At 50.4% G+C, this 17,491-nt stretch overlaps 1 protein-coding gene across 4 annotated transcripts; it reads right to left on the minus strand.

Moving 5' to 3' along the window:
- Positions 1-348: 348 nt before the first annotated feature.
- On the minus strand, positions 349-17,278 carry CLU (clusterin). 4 transcript variants are annotated; one of them, XM_003777226.5, is made up of 9 exons: positions 17,050-17,278; positions 12,863-12,988; positions 11,332-11,480; positions 8,756-8,926; positions 7,328-7,739; positions 6,698-6,802; positions 2,143-2,372; positions 819-994; positions 349-603 (listed from the first exon to the last, which is right to left on the minus strand). In XM_003777226.5, the coding sequence occupies exons 2-9, from the start codon at positions 12,957-12,959 to the stop codon at positions 594-596; spliced, it is 1,350 nt and encodes a 449-aa protein (XP_003777274.1). In that variant the 5' UTR covers positions 12,960-12,988; positions 17,050-17,278; the 3' UTR covers positions 349-593. The 4 variants fall into 4 exon arrangements, with proteins under 4 accessions (XP_003777274.1, XP_024106669.1, XP_024106670.1 ...); XM_024250901.3 differs by lacking the exon at positions 17,050-17,278 and adding an exon at positions 13,991-14,142; XM_024250902.3 differs by lacking the exon at positions 17,050-17,278 and adding an exon at positions 13,538-13,561.
- Between the last annotated feature and the right edge of the window lie 213 nt (positions 17,279-17,491).

The raw sequence follows: 17,491 nt of genomic DNA on the forward strand, positions 1-17,491 counted from the left end.
TACTGCTTCTTCTCCTTAACTTTCAGTGTATTCCTTTAGGAGATTGTCGCACCTTGGTCAGAATACATCGACAGTTTTATAATAGAACAGAAAAGCTTCAATTTTCAGCAATATATTTTAGTTGGCTTGTTGAAACACATCTCTCTTCCTGAAAGCAAGCAATTCTTGAATTGGATCAACCTTGTCATCATATCCCTTCTATTCTTCACCGTATGACAGTCCCTATACCATCTTAGCCACTGCTTTTTTGTTTCTACTTATTTTCCATCCCCCCGCCCGCCCCCCATAGCAAAATGAAGGCATGCCGGGAAGCAGCAACTCAACATAAAAAGAGGACCCTCCAAGCGCTCAGCTCACAAGACAGTTTTATTGAATTAGTTGCATGCAGGAGCAATTCTGTTCTTCCCATGAGCAGCAGAGTTGAGTGTTAGAGTGCAGGATCCAGAGCAGGGAGAGGCTGGGCGGAGTTGGGGGCCTGGAGGCTGGGGCCTGGTTACTTGGTGACGTGCAGAGCTCTCTCTGGGGGGCTGCAGCTCATCTTGCGGGGAGCTGGACTCAGATGCCCCCGTAGGTGCAAAAGCAACATTCACATCTCACTCCTCCCTGAAATAAAAAAGAGTTATCCACCAAAGTAAAACATCCTCCAAAGCAAAAATAAAATTCCCCGTAACTTCCTGGCTTTGTTCTTGGGCTCTGGCTCCAGGCGGAGTCATTCCCACCAGGCTATAGAGTCTGCGCTTCTTTTGTTTTTTTGTTTTTTTTGGCTCCCAGAGACTCACTGGGCCCTGCAGGCCCGCAGGAAAGGCCCGCCTGCTTACCGGTGCTTTTTGCGGTATTCCTGCAACGCTTTCTCCGCCACGGTCTCCATAAATTTAGGGTTCTTCCTGGAGACTTCTACAGGGACCGTCACAGTGATGGGATCAGAGTCAAAGAGCTTCACGACCACCTCAGTGACACCTGAAGGAACGTCCGAGTCAGAAGTGTGGGAAGCCACCTAAATGGAACAAAAGAAAAAAGAAGAGCTGAAACACTGTGGTCAAAATGCATGCGTTCTGCAACAGAAGTCAGGCTTCTGATAAGGAAGTCCTCCTCCTCCTCCAAGAAAATCTAGAGAGCTGACCCCATGCTTCTTACACATCTAGACATCAGTACAGCTCAGTGGACAGAAGTGAAGTGGTTCACAGACACTCATGTGTTGGGGCAAATGCCATCTGCAAATGGCCTGCCCAGGGAGCACCCCAAAGAATAAAAGTGGTTTCCAAACATTTGCTTTAGGCAGCCATTGGTCAGACTAGGGTAGAAAAGGAATCCAGGGGGCCTGGAGGTCAGAAAGAAAAGAAAAAAGAAGGTTTCCCAGCACTAGAAATAAGTTTTATTTGATTTGTTTATTTTATTTTATTATTTTATATATATATATATATTTTAAGAGACAGAGTCTCACTCTGTCACCCAGGCTGGAGTGCAGTGGCATGATCACAGCTCATTGCAGCCTCCACCTCAGGGCTCAGGCAATCCTCCCACCTCAGCCTCCTGAATAGCTGGGACTACAAGTGTGTGCCACCGCACCTGGCTGATTTTTGTATTTTTTGTAGAGAGGGAATCTTGCTGTATTGCCCAGGCTGGTCTCAAATTCCTGGCCTCAAGCAATCCTTTTGCCTCTGCCTCCCAAAGTGCTGGGATTACAGGCATGAGCCACCATGTCTGGCCTAGAGAGTTTTTATCACTGGCAGAGAATGATGTACTAATTCATAAGCCATTTTACATGCCAGAGGGCAGCCTTGTAGCTTTGAGAAAAGAACAGAGGCTTCTGGTTTATTCACAGATTTGTGCACCAAAACAAAAACAACAACAACAACAACAAAATACAGGCTTGGCAGCCAGGCAGTCAGGTTAAAATACCCATCCAAATCATCTGTCAGCTATCACACCTTGGCCAAGCTATGGAACCTCTCTTACTTTGCTCCTTTGTAAAACAGGGTTATGTTTTCCCTGAGTGGGTGATGAGGCTTCAAGGCAACAAGGGCACCTAAAGTTTTCTATTTTCTGCCATGTGATAAACGCTCAGTCAAAAGCACATGTGCCCCTGCTCCCGATCACAGCTTGGGCTCCCGAGCCACAGCATGTGGCCGGGACACAGCTCACCGTGGTGACCCGCAGATAGTACTGGTCTTTGCCTTGGGTGACGTTTGCCAGCCGGGACACCCAGTTAAACTGCTCATTCAGCTGCTCCAGCAAGGAGGAGGTGTTGAGCATCTTCCACTGGTAGGACTTCAGCAGCTCGTTGTACTTCCTGGTCAACCTCTCAGCGACCTGGAGGGATTCATTGAGCTCCCGCCGCAGCTGAGCCTGGGAGGGGTTGTTGGCCGAACAGTCTGCCCAGAGATGGAAGAAACGCAAGGGAGAAGTGTGAAGGGAAGGCTACAAAGGGATAGAACCATGAATGAACGGAAGTTAGCACGTGCAGCGGGAACAAAAGCAGTGCTTCCCTAAGGGAAGGGCCACAAACTGGAATTGTCCACGACAAAATAAAGGTTTTGCCTCGGAATGTGAATCTAGACACTGCTTCCATCATCCAGAAAGTCTTTTGGGTTTTTTGTTTTTGTTTTTGTTTTTTTGAGACAGAGTTTTGCTCTGTTGCCTAGGCTGGAACACAGTGGTGAGATCTCGGCTCACTGCAGCCTTGACTTCCCAGGCTCAGGCTATCCTCCAACCTCAGCCTCCTGAGTAGCTGGGACTATAGGCACATGCTACCACGCCCAGCTAATTTTTGTATTTTTTGTAGACACGGGTTTTTTCTATGTTGTCCAGGCTGGTCTCGAACTCCTGGGCTCAACCGATCTGCCCAAAAAGTGCTGGGATTACAGGTGTGAGCCACCACGCCCAGCCTGAGAAGCCTTGCTCTGGAAAAATACGTCAACTGACCTAAACAGTGTGCTTCGTAACATCATTGATTTATCTTTGGGTGCCAGACCCTTATCTCTTTGGTGACAAACTGTGTGACAAACTGTGTTGACCACACTTCCAAAAGCACTGATCTCAAGTTCTCCATGTTCTCAGACCCAGAGTGGCTCTCACTGCCCTAGTCCCTCCCAGGAATCATTTCCAGAGAGGAGGAATATTACTCACAGCTGCCATTCGTGTGGCACTGCCTGCATCCCAGACACCGCAGAAAGTTCTCTCTGGATATCCTTTTTCTCTAAGAATTGGATCTGTTCTGACTTAAGGATTAGGACTCCTATTTTACCAATAATGAAACTGAGGCCCACAGAAGTATCAATAAATAGCTTACCTAAAGCCATAGAATAAATGATCTCTGGGCCCAGGATTGAACCAGGGTCTTCAGCTCCTAAGCTTGGGCTCTTCCTACCCTGGGTCTGTGGTTCCGGACAATCCTCCAAGCTTGTTTTTTTTTTTTTTGTTTTTTTTTTTTTGAGACAGAGTTTCGCTCTTGTTTCCCAGGCTGGAGTTTCCCAGGCTGGAGTGCAGTGGCGCGAGCTCGGCTCACTGCAACCTCCACCTCCCGGGTTCAAGCAATTCTCCTGCCTCAGCCTCCAGAGTAGCTGGGATTACAGGTGCCTGCCACCACCCCCGGGTGATTTTTTTGTATTTTTAGGAGAGACGGGGTTTCACCATGTTGGCTAGGCTGGTCTCAAACTCCTGACCTCAGGGGATCCACCCACCTTGGCCTCTCAAAGTGCTGGGATTACAGGCGTGAGCCAATGCACCCAGTCCAAGCTTGTCTTGTGAGCATGTCTGCAGAGGTGGCAGTTCCGGTGCCAAGAGTTCATGCAGCTGATGCACTGGCACCTGGTGGCCAGGGGTCCTTGCCCGCCCACCTGCCTGCCCATGGCTGGTCACTGAGTTCACCAAGGGAGCAGGGAAAAGAGAATTCATTCCTCTTGGCCCTGGGCTGCAGGTTGTCAGATTCATTAAGAGCTGGAAACTGTCCACTAGCTCTTAAAACTACTGTTTTTCTCCCCCTAAGTTATTTCAAAAATATCCAGAGGCAGGTACATCAAACGTGAGTCAGGGGAAGGGAGATTTTGCATATGCTTTAGGATGATGACTGCAATCATTTAGAGTAAAACAAAATGTTAGGTGGGGAAAGAAACAGAATTACTAACAAGATGCCAGGTTGAAAATAAATATGTAATAAATAATCTTCATCATTTTACCAAAAAATAATTTAAAAATAAGAAACACTAGCCAGGAGTGCTGGCTCATACCTGTAATCCCAGCACTTTGGGAGGCTGAGGCAGGCTGATCACTTGAGGTCAAGAGTTTGAGATTAGCCTGGCCAATATGGTGAAACCCTGTCTCTGCTAAAAATACCAAAATTAGCCAGGCGTGGTGGCGCATGCCTGTAATCCCAGCTACTCAGGAGGCTGGGGCAGGAGAATCGCTTGAACCCAGGAAGCAGAGGTTGCAGTGAGCAAAGATTGCACCACTGCACTCCAGCCTGGGTGATAGAGCGAGACCCTGTCTTAAAAAAATAATAATAAAATAAGAAAAATCCTTGAGAGCCGAGGCTTAGTCTAGAATAGAGGTTCTCAACTGGGGTGACGCTGTCACCCAGGGAGATTTAGCAAGTTCTGAAGCTGGTTGTCACAATGAAGGGAAGGGAGCTGCTGACCCCTAGTGGGTAGAGGCCAGGAATGCTGCCAAACACCCTGAACTGCTCAGGACAGCCCCCCACAACAAAGAATGACCTGGTCCAAAATGTCAGCACTGCTCACACCTGTAATCCCAGCACTCTGGGAGGCTGAGGTAGGAGGATCACTTGAGCCCAGGAGTTGGAGACCAGCTTGGGCAATGTAGCAAGACCCCATCTCTACTAAAAATTAAAAAATTAGCCAAGCATGGTGGAGCACACCTGTAGTCTGTTACTCAGGAGGCTGAGGCAGGAGGATCACTTCAGCCCAAGAGGTCTAGGCTGCAGTGAGCTGTAATGGTGCCACTGCACTCTAGGCTGGGTGATAGACAGAGACCCTGTCTCAAAAAAAAAAAAAAAAAAAAAAAAAATCAACAGCACTGAAATTGAGAAATCTTGGTTTAGAGTTCCCAGGCAGTACATGCTTATATGGTTGCAAGCACCTTAAATAACAGTAGGCAGTCCTCTTCAGTGTAGACTATTTAGCTCAGCTTAGAGAATTATTCTTACCAATAATTCTCTAAGAATCTATCTCAGGCCAGGCACACTGGCTCACACCTGTAATCCCAGAACTTTGGGAGGCCGAGGCGGGCAGATTACTTGAGGTCAGGAGTTCAAGACCAGCCTGGCCAACATAGTGAAACGCTGTCTCTACTAAAAATACAAAAATTAGCTGGGTGTGGTGGTGCACACCTGCACTCCCAGCTACTTGGGAGGCTGGGGCAGGAGAATCACTTGAACCCGGGAGGCGGAGGTTGCATTGAGCCGAGATAGAGTCACTGTACTCCAGCTATAATCAATGACTGTTAAGACTGGCGCCGGCTGCACTCTCAGCTGTAATCAATGACTGTTAAGATTGGCGCCAGACCTGAGCCCAGCCTGGGCAACAGAGTAAAAATCATCATGAGAGGTCCAATCTGGGCACAGGCATCTGGACATCTTTTCTTCAGGCCCTAACATGACTTTCTTGTGGTGAGGTACCATGTAATTGATGCCACTCTATGATATTTTTATAGAAAAAGCCCCAAGGCCTGGTTGTGCACTCATCTTCAGCAACTTATACTTCAGCCTGTTAAAGCACAACTGTTTATTTTGCAGTGGCTTCTAAAATTATAGGAGTGAGGCTAGGAATGTTTAACTAGACCCTGGCGGTCTGCCATGGCAAATTCAAACTAAGCATTAAGTAAGAGCAAAGCCACCAGATCGATAAGCTGTTTACAAGGGGAAACAATTAACTCTTTGTGAGTATGAACTGCTGTGTACCAGGAACTAGTCCAAATACTGTCATAGCTGTTAGAGATCTCTAAGTGGAAAGAAGTTAACCCATAACCAGAGCTGGTGAAACGGAGGGGGACAGTTAAAGGGAAATATTCCCTTTGCCTAGGGGACCAACCAACCGACCAAAGGGACTATTGCTTGGATGCCCAGGTACTGAGACCTGTGACTTCTGTGGCCAGAGGCTGCGAGGGGCCCCGGGAGAGAACACAGCGCCCTAGGATTGAAGCCCAGCTTGCCCATGTCGGGGTCAATGTTGGATAAGTTATTCAGCTTTCCATGGCTGTTTCCTCAGAGGGTCATTCTGAGGAAATGAGGAAATGTATGTCGAGTGTTTAGAACAGTGCCTGGCCTCTGGTCAGTTTTGTTACACAAAACACATACTGTTTGCAATTTCATAATCTGCAGAGGAGAATGAAGATGCCTACTACGCTTGGCACTTGGGAACAGAATCACTGGGGAGTCCCAGGGGGATGACTTTTTTCAACAAGCTTTTTTCAACATGGGGCCGACGGGGTGGAGGGCACTTTTGCATCTCTAACGACATCTCACCGACTTCAGGGACAGCCTCGCATCATCATCTCATTCTAAGATAAGGAACCCAAGCTGCATGAGGCTCAGGACCTGCCCCGGGACACAGCTCAAAGGCTGCAGAGCTGGAATCCAAATGCTTATCTGTCTGACTCCATAAAGGCAGCACCAGTGAGGCCCCAGTGACCCCAGGACACAAGGGATCAGAAGGGGCAGCTTGTGGTCTGGACCCCGACTCACCCACAGACAAGATCTCCCGGCACTTGTCACACTGGTCCTTCATCCGCAGGCAGCCCGTGGAGTTGTGGCGGATCTCCCGGCACACAGTCCGGTCATCGTCGCCTTCTGGGGACACATGAGGGAAGAAGAGTCAGTCATCCAGCCATGCAGAGATGGACCCCACTGATTCCTATTGTTATTTTTATTTATTTTTTAATTTAGAGACAGGGTCTCACTCTGTTGCCCAGGCTGGAGTGCAATGGTGCAATCATAGCTCACTGCAGCCTCCAACTTCCAGGCTCAGGTGACTCTCTTGCCTCAGCCTCCCGAGTAGCTGAAACTACAGGTGTGCACCCCCACACCCGGCTAATTTTTTAAGTTTTTATTTTTGTAGAGACAAGGTCTCACTATCTTGGCCGGGCCGGTCTCAAACTCCTGGCCTCAAATGATCCTCCCGCCTTGGCCTCTCAAAGTGCCAGCATCACAGGCACGAGCCACCATGCCCAGCTCAGCTTTTTCTTCTTTAAATAAGGATATCACCCTTGTGATATTGCTGGGGAAAAATCGAGATGACACCCACTGAGCCCTCGGCATGGTTCTCAGCATCTAACGAGTTGCTCAAAAGGGCCATGAGCTTCCACCCCTTCTCACCTCGTATGAATTCTGTGGGCGGGAGCTGGAAGGCCGGGCTGTGGAAGTGGACGTCCATGGCCTGCTGAGCCTCGTGTATCATCTCAAGGAAGGGCTGGAACATGGCGTGGAAGTTCAGGGGCTCATACGGAGAGAAGGGCATCAAGCTGCGGATGATGCGGGACTTGGGAAAGAAGAAGTGAGGCCTCCGGTGGGGCAGGCTGAAGGGCAGGTAGTGGTAGGTGTCCTGGGGCTCCTGGGCGAAGAACCTGTCCTGGAAGAGCTCGTCCATGATGCTGGACGCGCGGCTGAAGTGGTCCTGCATGACATCCAGCATGTGCGTCTGCTGCCGGTCGTTCTCCAGCAGGGAGTCGATGCGGTCACCATTCATCCAGAAGTAGAAGGGTGAGCTCTGGTTCAGGAACTCCTCGAGCTGGGACAGCCAGCATGGGCACAGTTAGGAGAAGCTCACCAAGGCCACGGCCTCCTGGCCTCCCACCCCGTGGTGAGCCAGGCCAGGCCCTGCCCATGGCTGTAACAGTCACACAGCAAGTGACCAACAGCCCAGCTGGGACCAGCCCCCAGCACCCCATCTGTCAGGTCCATGCTCTTTCCTTTTATCTCCCTCCATGGGGGACAGTTTTGAGACACCTGGGAGGCCCCAAGAGTCACAAGGCCAACATTTCAGGTTCATCCACTGTCATCTTTGGCCACCAATGATATCCACCCCCTACTCGGCTAAGGGCCAACTGATGTGACTTCAGGGATTGGAGCAATCTACTGAGTCCCAATCAAAAAAGCCCTGCAGCAGAGGACAGGAGCAATACTAATATACTACAAAATCTTACATTGGCTGGGCATAGTGGCACACATCTATAATCCCAACAATTTGGGAGGCCGAGGTAGGAGGATTACTTGAGCTTAGGAGTTTGAGACCAGCCTGGGCAACATGGCCAAACCTCATGTTTACAAAAAAAAATACAAAAATTAGCTGGGTACGGTGGTACGTGCCTGTAGTCCCAGCTACTTGGGAGGCTGAGGTGGGAGGATCACCTGAACCCAGGAGGTCGAAGCTGCAGTGAAACATGATCACGCCACTGCACTCCAGCCTGGGTGACAGAGTGAGACCCTGTCTCAAAAAATAAAAAAATTCTTAAATCCTTCCACATAAGTGGACACAGGGCTCTGCCATCCCATGAAGCTGTTTGTTGTGTCATCCAGCTACGTACTGCTGCATGAGTTTTCTAAGAGAAGGTAGATACCTGGCCTACATCCTTTTGATGACTCCACTCTCTCTACTCTTGCCAGACATTACCAATGGAGCATGGCACTCTGGGCAAGCCAGCCAATACTAATAAATTGCATCTGGCATGCAGAATGAAGCATATTTCACTAGGCTCCCCTCCTTCCCCACTCAGAGCCTTGGCCACTCATGTGTCCCCTTTTCACCTGGCGGCCAACCAGGCCCGAGCCACTTCTGCAGACGCGTGCGTAGAACTTCATGCAGGTCTGTTTCAGGCAGGGCTTACACTCTTCCCAGAGGGCCATCATGGTCTCATTGCACACTCCTGGGAACTCCTTCAGCTTTGTCTCTGATTCCCTGGTCTCATTTAGGGCATCCTACAGGAAGACACAAGGCTGGCTGAGCCACACAGAGACCACAGGCTCACACACTCAAGGAGGTGCTGGGTGCCAGGCCCTCTGCCCCAGGGCAGGCCTTCCCACAGGCTGGCCACCCAGCGTGCAAGTGCCCACCCTTGCTCCAGTTCAAGCTTCCCCTCATTCGCCCACCTGGAATCCCCTTCCCACCCAGCTTGAAGAATCCACTCATCCTTCAAGATCCAACTGTTCCCTAACTCCTAGAAGCTTCCCAACTCCTGGAACCCATGTGGACACCACCTCTCTCTGATCACCTACTCAATGACTACCCTCTCACTGAAGCCTCATTTCCTATTCTCTGCTTCTGGTGTTTAAATTTCATCTTCCAAAGTAGGCTGCAGACTCCCTGAATCTTACCTTTCTATTGCAACCATGCCTCCTGGCATGCAAAGGGAATGGCAGGCTTTCAACACCAAAGCCACACCAGCTGTCAAAATTCTCTAATGGGCCCTTGCCACTTGACCCAATAATTCTGTAAGAATCTATCTCAGGCCAGGTGCAGCAGCTGGCACCTGTAATCCCAGAACTTTGGGAGGCCGAGGCAGGCATATTACTTGAGGTCAGGAGTTCGAGACCAGCCTGGCCAACATGGTGAAACCCCATCTCTACTAAAAATACAAAAATTAGCTGGTGTGGTGGTGCACACCTGCACTCCCAGCTACTTGGGATGCTAAGGCAGGAGAATAGCTTGAACCTGGGAGGCGGAGGTTGCAGTGAACCAAGATCAAACCTCTGCACTACAGCCTGGATGACAGAGTGAGACTCTGTCTCAAAAAAACAAAACAAAACAAAACAAAGACTCTATCTCAAAGGAATCCCCTGACAAAGAAAAAGATGCTTAAAAATATTTGGCACAGTATTAGCTTGTGGCAAAAAAAAAAAAAAAAATCAGAATCAACCCAGATGCTTAAAAGAGACAGGTTAAACAAACTGTGGTTCATATAAAGGGTAGATGGTACATCATTACAAAGGATATTTATAGTCCATTTTGAATATTATATGTTAAAAATTCATAATTTTAAATATAGCCACTGTCAAAAAAGCACAGAAGAAAATAATAGGAAGAAATAGATCAAATGTTAACAGTGACTTGTCCTTGGGCAAAAGGATTATGGAAAAACTTTTCCTCTTCTACTTTTCTATATTAAAGTCTCTATGAATGAGGGTGTTAGTCTTTAAAATAAAATTAGCCTATCCACACCCCAGAGTTACGTGAGGTCTTTGTCCTGCTCCATCATCCCCTGTCCCCTGCTGGGCAAGGACAACCCACCTCCCACTGAGCCAAGACACAAGTGCCACCCCTGCTACCTACTTCCTTTCCTTCTGGCTCACCTACTCCTCAACTAAGAAGTAGCAGGCTCTTTTCTCCAAATGTATGTGATGTGCTTTATTATAAAACTAGAATTGTTGAATGTCAAACTCCAGTGATAACCACAAAAATGTGAGAATGAGTCGTGCTCCTTCCCCAGGAGCTATTTGAGGATTCTCATAGAATGGTGAGAACTGACACTAAGGCCAAGAAAGGGCATGAAGCTTGAAAAAAAGGTAGCGCCACATCCAGGCCAGCATTCCCTGAAGTGGCTCCTATGGAGCTGTGCTCAAAGCGGCCAGGAAAAAAAACAAAACAAAAAAAAACGAATTCTCTGGTCAGTTTGGAAAACTCTGGGTTTCATGGAGTTACACAAGTTTCTTTACTGCAGAACTTCTCAGAGCCTTTGAAATGCTTTCAACATGCATGATGGATTATGAAGCTTGCAGGTAGCTACATCTTAGCATCTGAAGTAGGGCGACCGTGAGAGGAGGTTTGTAGGCTACTCTTAAGGAGACTTGATTTCTTAAATAAGTTGTTCATTGAATTATAGTGTTTTAGTTTTGTCAAATCATTAAGCACAGGCTAAACATGTTATATCCACTACTGGGCTCAAGATGTTTCTTTATGAAGTAGTCCAGAACTCTAGGAAGACATGGGGTGCAGTGTGCCTGCCTTAACCCTAACTGTATCACCCCTACTAGATAAGCTTCCTTAAGGTTGGACGCCACCCCTGTCTGGGCCCCTGCCACCACCCCATCCAGAGCCTGCTTGGAACTAGCACATGATCAGGGCTTAGAAACATCTATTGAAATGAATCTGGGCATTAGGCCCTGGGCCAGGCTCATAACAAAACCAGATCCAAGATCTCACGCCCTGATGCTTTCAGAAGCAAATGAACCTTCCCTGCTTCTTAACTGCAGCCCCAGCATCAGCTGACACAGCCTGGGAGGACTGCGGGTCACCATGGCAACCCAGCAAGGCACCACGCAGTGACCCCCTCCCTCCCCTCCAGTGGGATGGTCAAGGCACGGTGGCGGTCGCGGCTCCTCCTGACCTCTTTCTTCTTCTTGGCTTCCTCTAGGTTGCTGAGCAGTGTCTTGCGCTCTTCGTTTGTTTTTTCTATGAGAGTCTTTATCTGTTTCACCCCGTTGACAGCATTTTGAATTTCCTTATTGACGTACTTACTTCCCTGATCGGACATTTCTGCAAGAGAAGTGCAAGAGGCAGAATGAGGCGAGAGGAAGAGGTGGCCTCGGGACCCTGGAATGAGCTGGAATGGCCAGAAAGGCCCGTTCAGTTCAGGGGCTGTCAAGGCTGGGATCCCCACCCCTGCCAGCAGGCAGCAGCATGGCCCCAGCCTTGCCCTGGCACAGGCTCCCATCACAGGCTCCTTGCTGACTACACCCTACTGCTTAGAAATGCAGACCATGGGAGCTGGCACACCCAGAGTTATGCCCAGCCACTGCCATGTGCCCCTGGAGAATGAGCTGGGTGCAGAAGAAACTTGGCAAGGAAAAAAAAAAAACAGAAGTGTCAGCTTTGAAGCATCAAAATATAAAATATTGTTATTTTGGACACATATCTTTCTAGAGTTCAGTTTAACCAGACGTGTATTTCTTTGTTCCAATGCAGTGCCAGGTGACAGGAATAAGAAGACGAGTAAATGATTAAGGCATAGCACTGGTGACAAATGCAGCGAAACACTGTGTCACCTAAGTGCTACTTCACTGGTGTTTATCCCACGCCAAGCACTGTGCCAAACACTTCATGTGCAGTTTACATAATGCTCCAGCCCCTCGCCATGCCCACTTCACAGAGGGAGACATGGGAAGTGTGATATGATAAAGGGTCAAAGTGTCCATCAGGTAGGAGTACGTTCTGGAGGTCTAACATACAGGTGGTGCTTATAGTTAATAACACCATATCATAACTGGAAATTTGCTAAGAAAGTAGATTTTAAGTCTTCCCACCATCCCACCAAAAAAGTGGTCATCATTTCAATGTATGTGCATTTCAAAACATCACGTCATATACCTTAAATATACACAATTTTTATTTGTTAATTATATCTCAATAAAACGGGGGGTGGGGGGAGTGTCATGAGATCAAGATAGTGGCCCAAAGTCACCCAGCTGAGAAGAGGTGAAACAGACTCACACCCATGTCTGATCTGGGTTTTTAACAATGATCCTGCAGAAGCCGTCAGCTCACAAGAGGGACAAGCTCTGGGCACTCCAAAGGGGAGAGGGATAAGAGCTCCAGTGGTCCAGACACAGCTTCGTGGAGGAGGCCTGGGAGCTGGGCTAAGAGGCCTGGGAAGGGAACAGCTGAATGAAATGCAGCAGCCGAAAGTGCTTGGGAAATGCCTGCAAATGCCGGCAGTCTAATGCACGCGGAGCCTGAACCAGGGGCCTGGGAGCTGAGGCTTGGAGGGGGCCCAGACACAGGCACCCAGACCCAGTGCACAAGATAAAAACAGTCTGTAACTCTGGGGCCTGATAGAGAGGCACTGAGCAGAGTCGGCTACCCTGCCCTCTGACCTCATCACCCTGTGGCCAGAGGAACATCACGCTTGGTCTACTCACCCTGGAGCTCATTGTCTGAGACCGTCTGGTCCCCCAGGACCTGCCCACTCTCCCAGGTCAGCAGCAGCCCCACAAACAGCAGCAGAGTCTTCATCATGCCTCCAATTCTGGAGTCCTCGCACGCCTCTGTTTGCAGAGAACAGGAGACCGTCATGGGAACAGCTAGACAGCCTGCTGGCGTCCCGCCCACCTGCTGCCTGCAGCAGCTCCCCAGGGCCTCACTGCCCTCAGCTGTCCCCACAGCAGGCACTACTGCACTTTTATTCCTGAGGAAATGGGGGGAAATGACCAGACTTGCCATGGACACCTCGAATGAAAGCGAAGGCAGGAGGTGCAGGGAGGGAGGGACTGCAGGACAGCAATGTTGAGTGGAAGAAACAAGAACCCCGGCATCGGAGGAGCCAGGCTCTTGTCCAAGCCACATCCTCCCCCACAATCAGCGAGGCACACAGGCTTTCTGCATCCTGGCCTCCTTGTCCAGAGTGGTATCGATCATGTCAGACACTGAAAATACCCCCCTTAGGTCATGCATCCGTCCCTCCCCATGCCACCTCCACAGAGGGACTGCATCCCAGAGACCAGCCACGGCCTCTGCAACGTGCATCTAAATCTTCACCCCAGCAGATGCTCCCCATCCACCGCAGCGCTGCAGCCCCCAGGGAGTCTCAGCACCACCTGAACTTGACTTTCAAGAGCCAGAGGCAACAGCAGCCAGCCCTTCACACCGAATCCAACTGCATCCCTAGTGGGAGACCTGGGCCGGGCCGCCTGCATTCAGGGTTGGAAGTAGGGGAAGCCAGGAAGGACAATTCCCTTCGGAGAGTAGAGAGGGTTCGCAGTGGCCTGAGGAGCAGGCTTCGCAGAGAAAGTCCCTTTGGAAGGATGAGTCCTTTTACTCTGCCAGGCCCTCCACACGGCCCATCCCCTCTAAGCCCACAGCAGGCTGCCCTGCCAGTGTTCCTGCCACCACTGGGCTGACTGCCCTGAGCCAGGGGGCACAGGCCACAGCCCCGGTCTTACACAATGGACCCTTTCCCAGAAGCTGAGGCTGTTGCATAAAACAGAAACCCCTCCCCCTGCACTCCACCCCCACCATCCCCCTCCCAAGAACTGCTTATCTGAGCTCACCCATTTCCCATCACAGAACCAACAGGACGGCGGGGTTCCCCTTCCTGAAATCGTTCACATCCAAAGCCCGCTCAGCCCAGCAGGCCCATCTGGACACTCGGTAGCACATTAACAAGGAGTGCCTCTCATGAGAAGTAATCAAGCGCAAAGAGCCAGGGAGCAGCGTGGGAGAAGAGATGGGGTCAGCGCCTTCCCCAGAGACGGGGTGGGTGGCGGAGACCGGGCTCACCAGGAAGGCTGTGGTCTCACGGGCTCTGCCCCAGCTGCCCACTGAGCCCTGAAATGCCTCCAGCAGGAGCAGAGCCTTTGTCATGCCAGAGAGACAAAGCCAGCCAGAAACACCTCTCTGCCGGGGGCCCCTGAAAGCAACAACTTCTGGAAAAACCCATTCAGAACTAGGTTCTGACCAGAAGACGGTGTTGGGCCGTGAAGAACGGGGCAGCCAAAGGCAAGATACAGGAAAGGAATTCCAGACTCAGCAGCGGGCAGAGTCTGCTCCGGGGAGCCTGGGGTCCCTGGTGAGCCATCCAGCTCAGACCTGGGAAGAGGGTCGTTCTCTCACCCAACCCCTCTACCCTAGCGGTGAGGCTGAAGCCCAGAGAGGGCATGGGACTCCCTAGGGTCCACAGCATGCTCATGGTGACCCTGGGATGAGAGCCCAGCCCTCCCGATCCCTAGTCCAGTGTTCTTTCCTTGATTCCAAGTCACTTAAATATCTGAGCCTCAGTTTCTTCATCTGTAAAATGGATCTAATCCAGATCTCAGAGAGGGGAATGTGTTCTGTAAACACAAGGGTCTTATGTAATCATAGTAAATTCTGACTACTTCCAAATTAGACTGAGGTCTGAGGCTGGGCATTGGCAGTGTCTAATCAGCATATCTGGAGAGGGGCAGGAAAACAGAGAAAAGCACACAGAGCCCACCTGTGGTCCCCCGGACTGTGTGGCTCTGCTTTGCTGAAATGATTGACCACTTTTTAAAGTACTTATGAATCACTGCAGGGCTGGTTATAATGTTGGTTCTGAGACTGCTTTTCCAGCCAGTCTGCAGGTGATATGGATGCTGCTGATCCAAGGAATGTTCTAGAACCGTGACTGCACGGCCGACCTCCTTTCCTTTGCTCGGACTCACCTCCCCCCTCATCTCCTCTGCCTCCTGGGAGCCTGGCTGCCAGCTGCCCTGGGTGGAAGAGCCATGCCAAGGCCAAGGCCCTCGAGTCCCCAGCACTACCACGCAGCCTCATTCTCCCTAAGAAGGCTTAAACCACCTGGCTTTGCTCCTTCTACCAGAAAAGGCCGGTTCTGTGGACAAAGGGGCTGCTCAGGGGAAGAGGAGGAGGAGATGGTGGGGTGGGAGGGGGGGCGGGGGGAGCAGGCTGACTTTGAGAGCAACTCCCCTCCAGGCACACCCTCCTGGGAGCTTTGAACTGAGCAGCTTCCCAAAACGTTTCCAAGCAGGACAGGGCTGGAGGCTTAAGAAAATCAATGACCTGGCAGGGCACAGTGATTCACACCTGTCATCCCAGCACTTTGGGAGGCCAAGGCAGGCGGATTACTTGAGATCAGGAGTTCGAGACCAGCCTGGCCAAGGTGGTGAAACCATGTCTCTACTAAAAATACAAAAATTAGCCGGATGTAGCAGCATGCGCCTGTAGTCCCAGCTACTCGGAGGCTGAGGCATAAGAACTACTTGAACCCAGATGGCGGAGGTTGCAGTGAGCCGAGATGGCGCTACTGTACTCCAGCCTGGGCAACAGAGTGAGACTTCGTCTCAAAAAAAAAAAAAAAAAAAAACAGAGAAAAGAAAGAAAGAAAATCAATGACTGTGAACAGGGAGCTGTGGGGAGGATGGGAAGACAGTGAAGAGGGCACACAGATGGTGAGGGCTTCAATCCCAAAGCCCCGGCTCCTATCTGCTTCTTCAAACGGAGAAAACTAAATCAAAAGGAAAATAAGAAAAATAATCACCGGTAATTCATACCACCCAGAGGCAAATGTTAGCACCGTGGTATATTTCCTTCTGTCTTCCATGCAGTTTATACAAGATCCTTCACATTCACCATCTTCAAATATTCTTTAAGAGCATACTTTTGTGGCTATGTAATACTCCACTTTCTCACGGACCCAAGTTTATTTTACCATTCTCACAAGATTGGCCATTTCAGTTGTGCCCAATACCCCACTATTATTATAACTTAACATTCTCATGGGCATCTTTTTTTATATAGTATCTGTACTTTCCTTTAAATTCCTAACCTCTCCGTTAAAAAAAAAAAAAAAATCATATTTTTTTTAACTAGGTCCAGAAATTCTGGAAGGTCAAGAGGCTTTGGCTCTAATCCCAATTCTGATACGTATTTGCTGTTTAGTGTTGGCACCAGTCCTAAACCTCTCCAGGCCTCAGATTATCATCTGTAAAATGAGACCGTGGAATCAGAGGTCTGAGGCCTGGTGGATCTTATGTGACTTTTCTCTGATGCACCTCAGATGCATTAGGAGGCAGAAAAAGACGGATTTCGGTGGTTGCAGCATATACTGAAATCCGCAGCCTCATACTTACAGACACAGTGTCCAGAGAGCTAGAGAATTTAGAAGAAAATTGGATGACTCATGCATTCAAGCCGACAGCCACAACTGAGAGATCCGCATCTTCGCAGAGGATATGCTGCAGGAAGGAGCGCCGTGCAGGCCAGCTCCGTCACCTGCTAGCCTGGGTCTCCCGCAACGCGGCAGGTCTCCAGGTCTCAGTTTCCCCATCTTTGCGAAAGGATGATCATTATATCTGCTCTATTTACGCGCCCCCCCCCACCCCCCCCCCCCCGCGCATAATTGTGGTTGGAGCTCGTGCTCTCAGGCGGCGGTTGCGCCAGGGCCCCTGGCTCAGCTGCCTGGTGATGGGGCTCCGGCCACCTCCCCTCCCTGGCTTCCTGGGCTCCGCCGAAAGCGCAGGGGTTGTGACTGCGAGCTGTGTCATCCCTCTCTGCCTGGCTGCCATCCCCTGCCCGCCCATCCGTCCTGGTGTGGCTCTGCTCAAGGGTAGGGAAGATGGGGACATCTCACCGGTCAGCGGCACCCTGTGCCCGCGCGCTCCTCCTGGCGACGCCGCGTTGTGAGCACTGGGAGGCGCCGTATTTATAGCGCTCCGCTCGCGCGCACACACCCCCTTTGGGGCTGGCTGCAAACCTGCATGACTCACGCCCAAAGAATGCCGTGGAAAGCAAGGGGAGCTTTCTGGAAGCCCGGAGGTGGGGGCCGGTGCAGCACCGGGCTGGGGGCGCCGGGGGGCGCATCACCACCACGAATAGCTGTGCTGGCTCCAGGAGAGACCCTGAGGTGCGGCCGCTAGGCGCTCCCATGTAGAGAAGAGCCTGAACTCGCGTGCCCAGCTGGGAGCCCCTCTCACGCGGTTAGCCCGGCTGTCTGTCCCAGTCCAAAACACAATCTCACAGTTCCCTGGCCCTATTGACCTTAACCTTCACATTACACACGTGCCACTTCTCTT

The sequence above is a fragment of the Pongo abelii genome, chromosome 7, assembly GCF_028885655.2.
Source record: "Pongo abelii isolate AG06213 chromosome 7, NHGRI_mPonAbe1-v2.0_pri, whole genome shotgun sequence".
NCBI classification, from domain to species: Eukaryota; Metazoa; Chordata; class Mammalia; order Primates; family Hominidae; genus Pongo; species Pongo abelii.

What these genes read in the sequence shown, in the direction of transcription:
- CLU (XM_054561371.2), bottom strand. An exon ending in CTCAGACAATGAGCTCCAGG is followed by an intron (nt 11,481 to 12,862) that starts GTGAGTAGACCA and finishes CTTCTCTTGCAG; the next exon opens with AAATGTCCGATCAGGGAAGT. An exon ending in ACTATCTGCGGGTCACCACG is followed by an intron (nt 995 to 2,142) that starts GTGAGCTGTGTC and finishes TGTTCCATTTAG; the next exon opens with GTGGCTTCCCACACTTCTGA.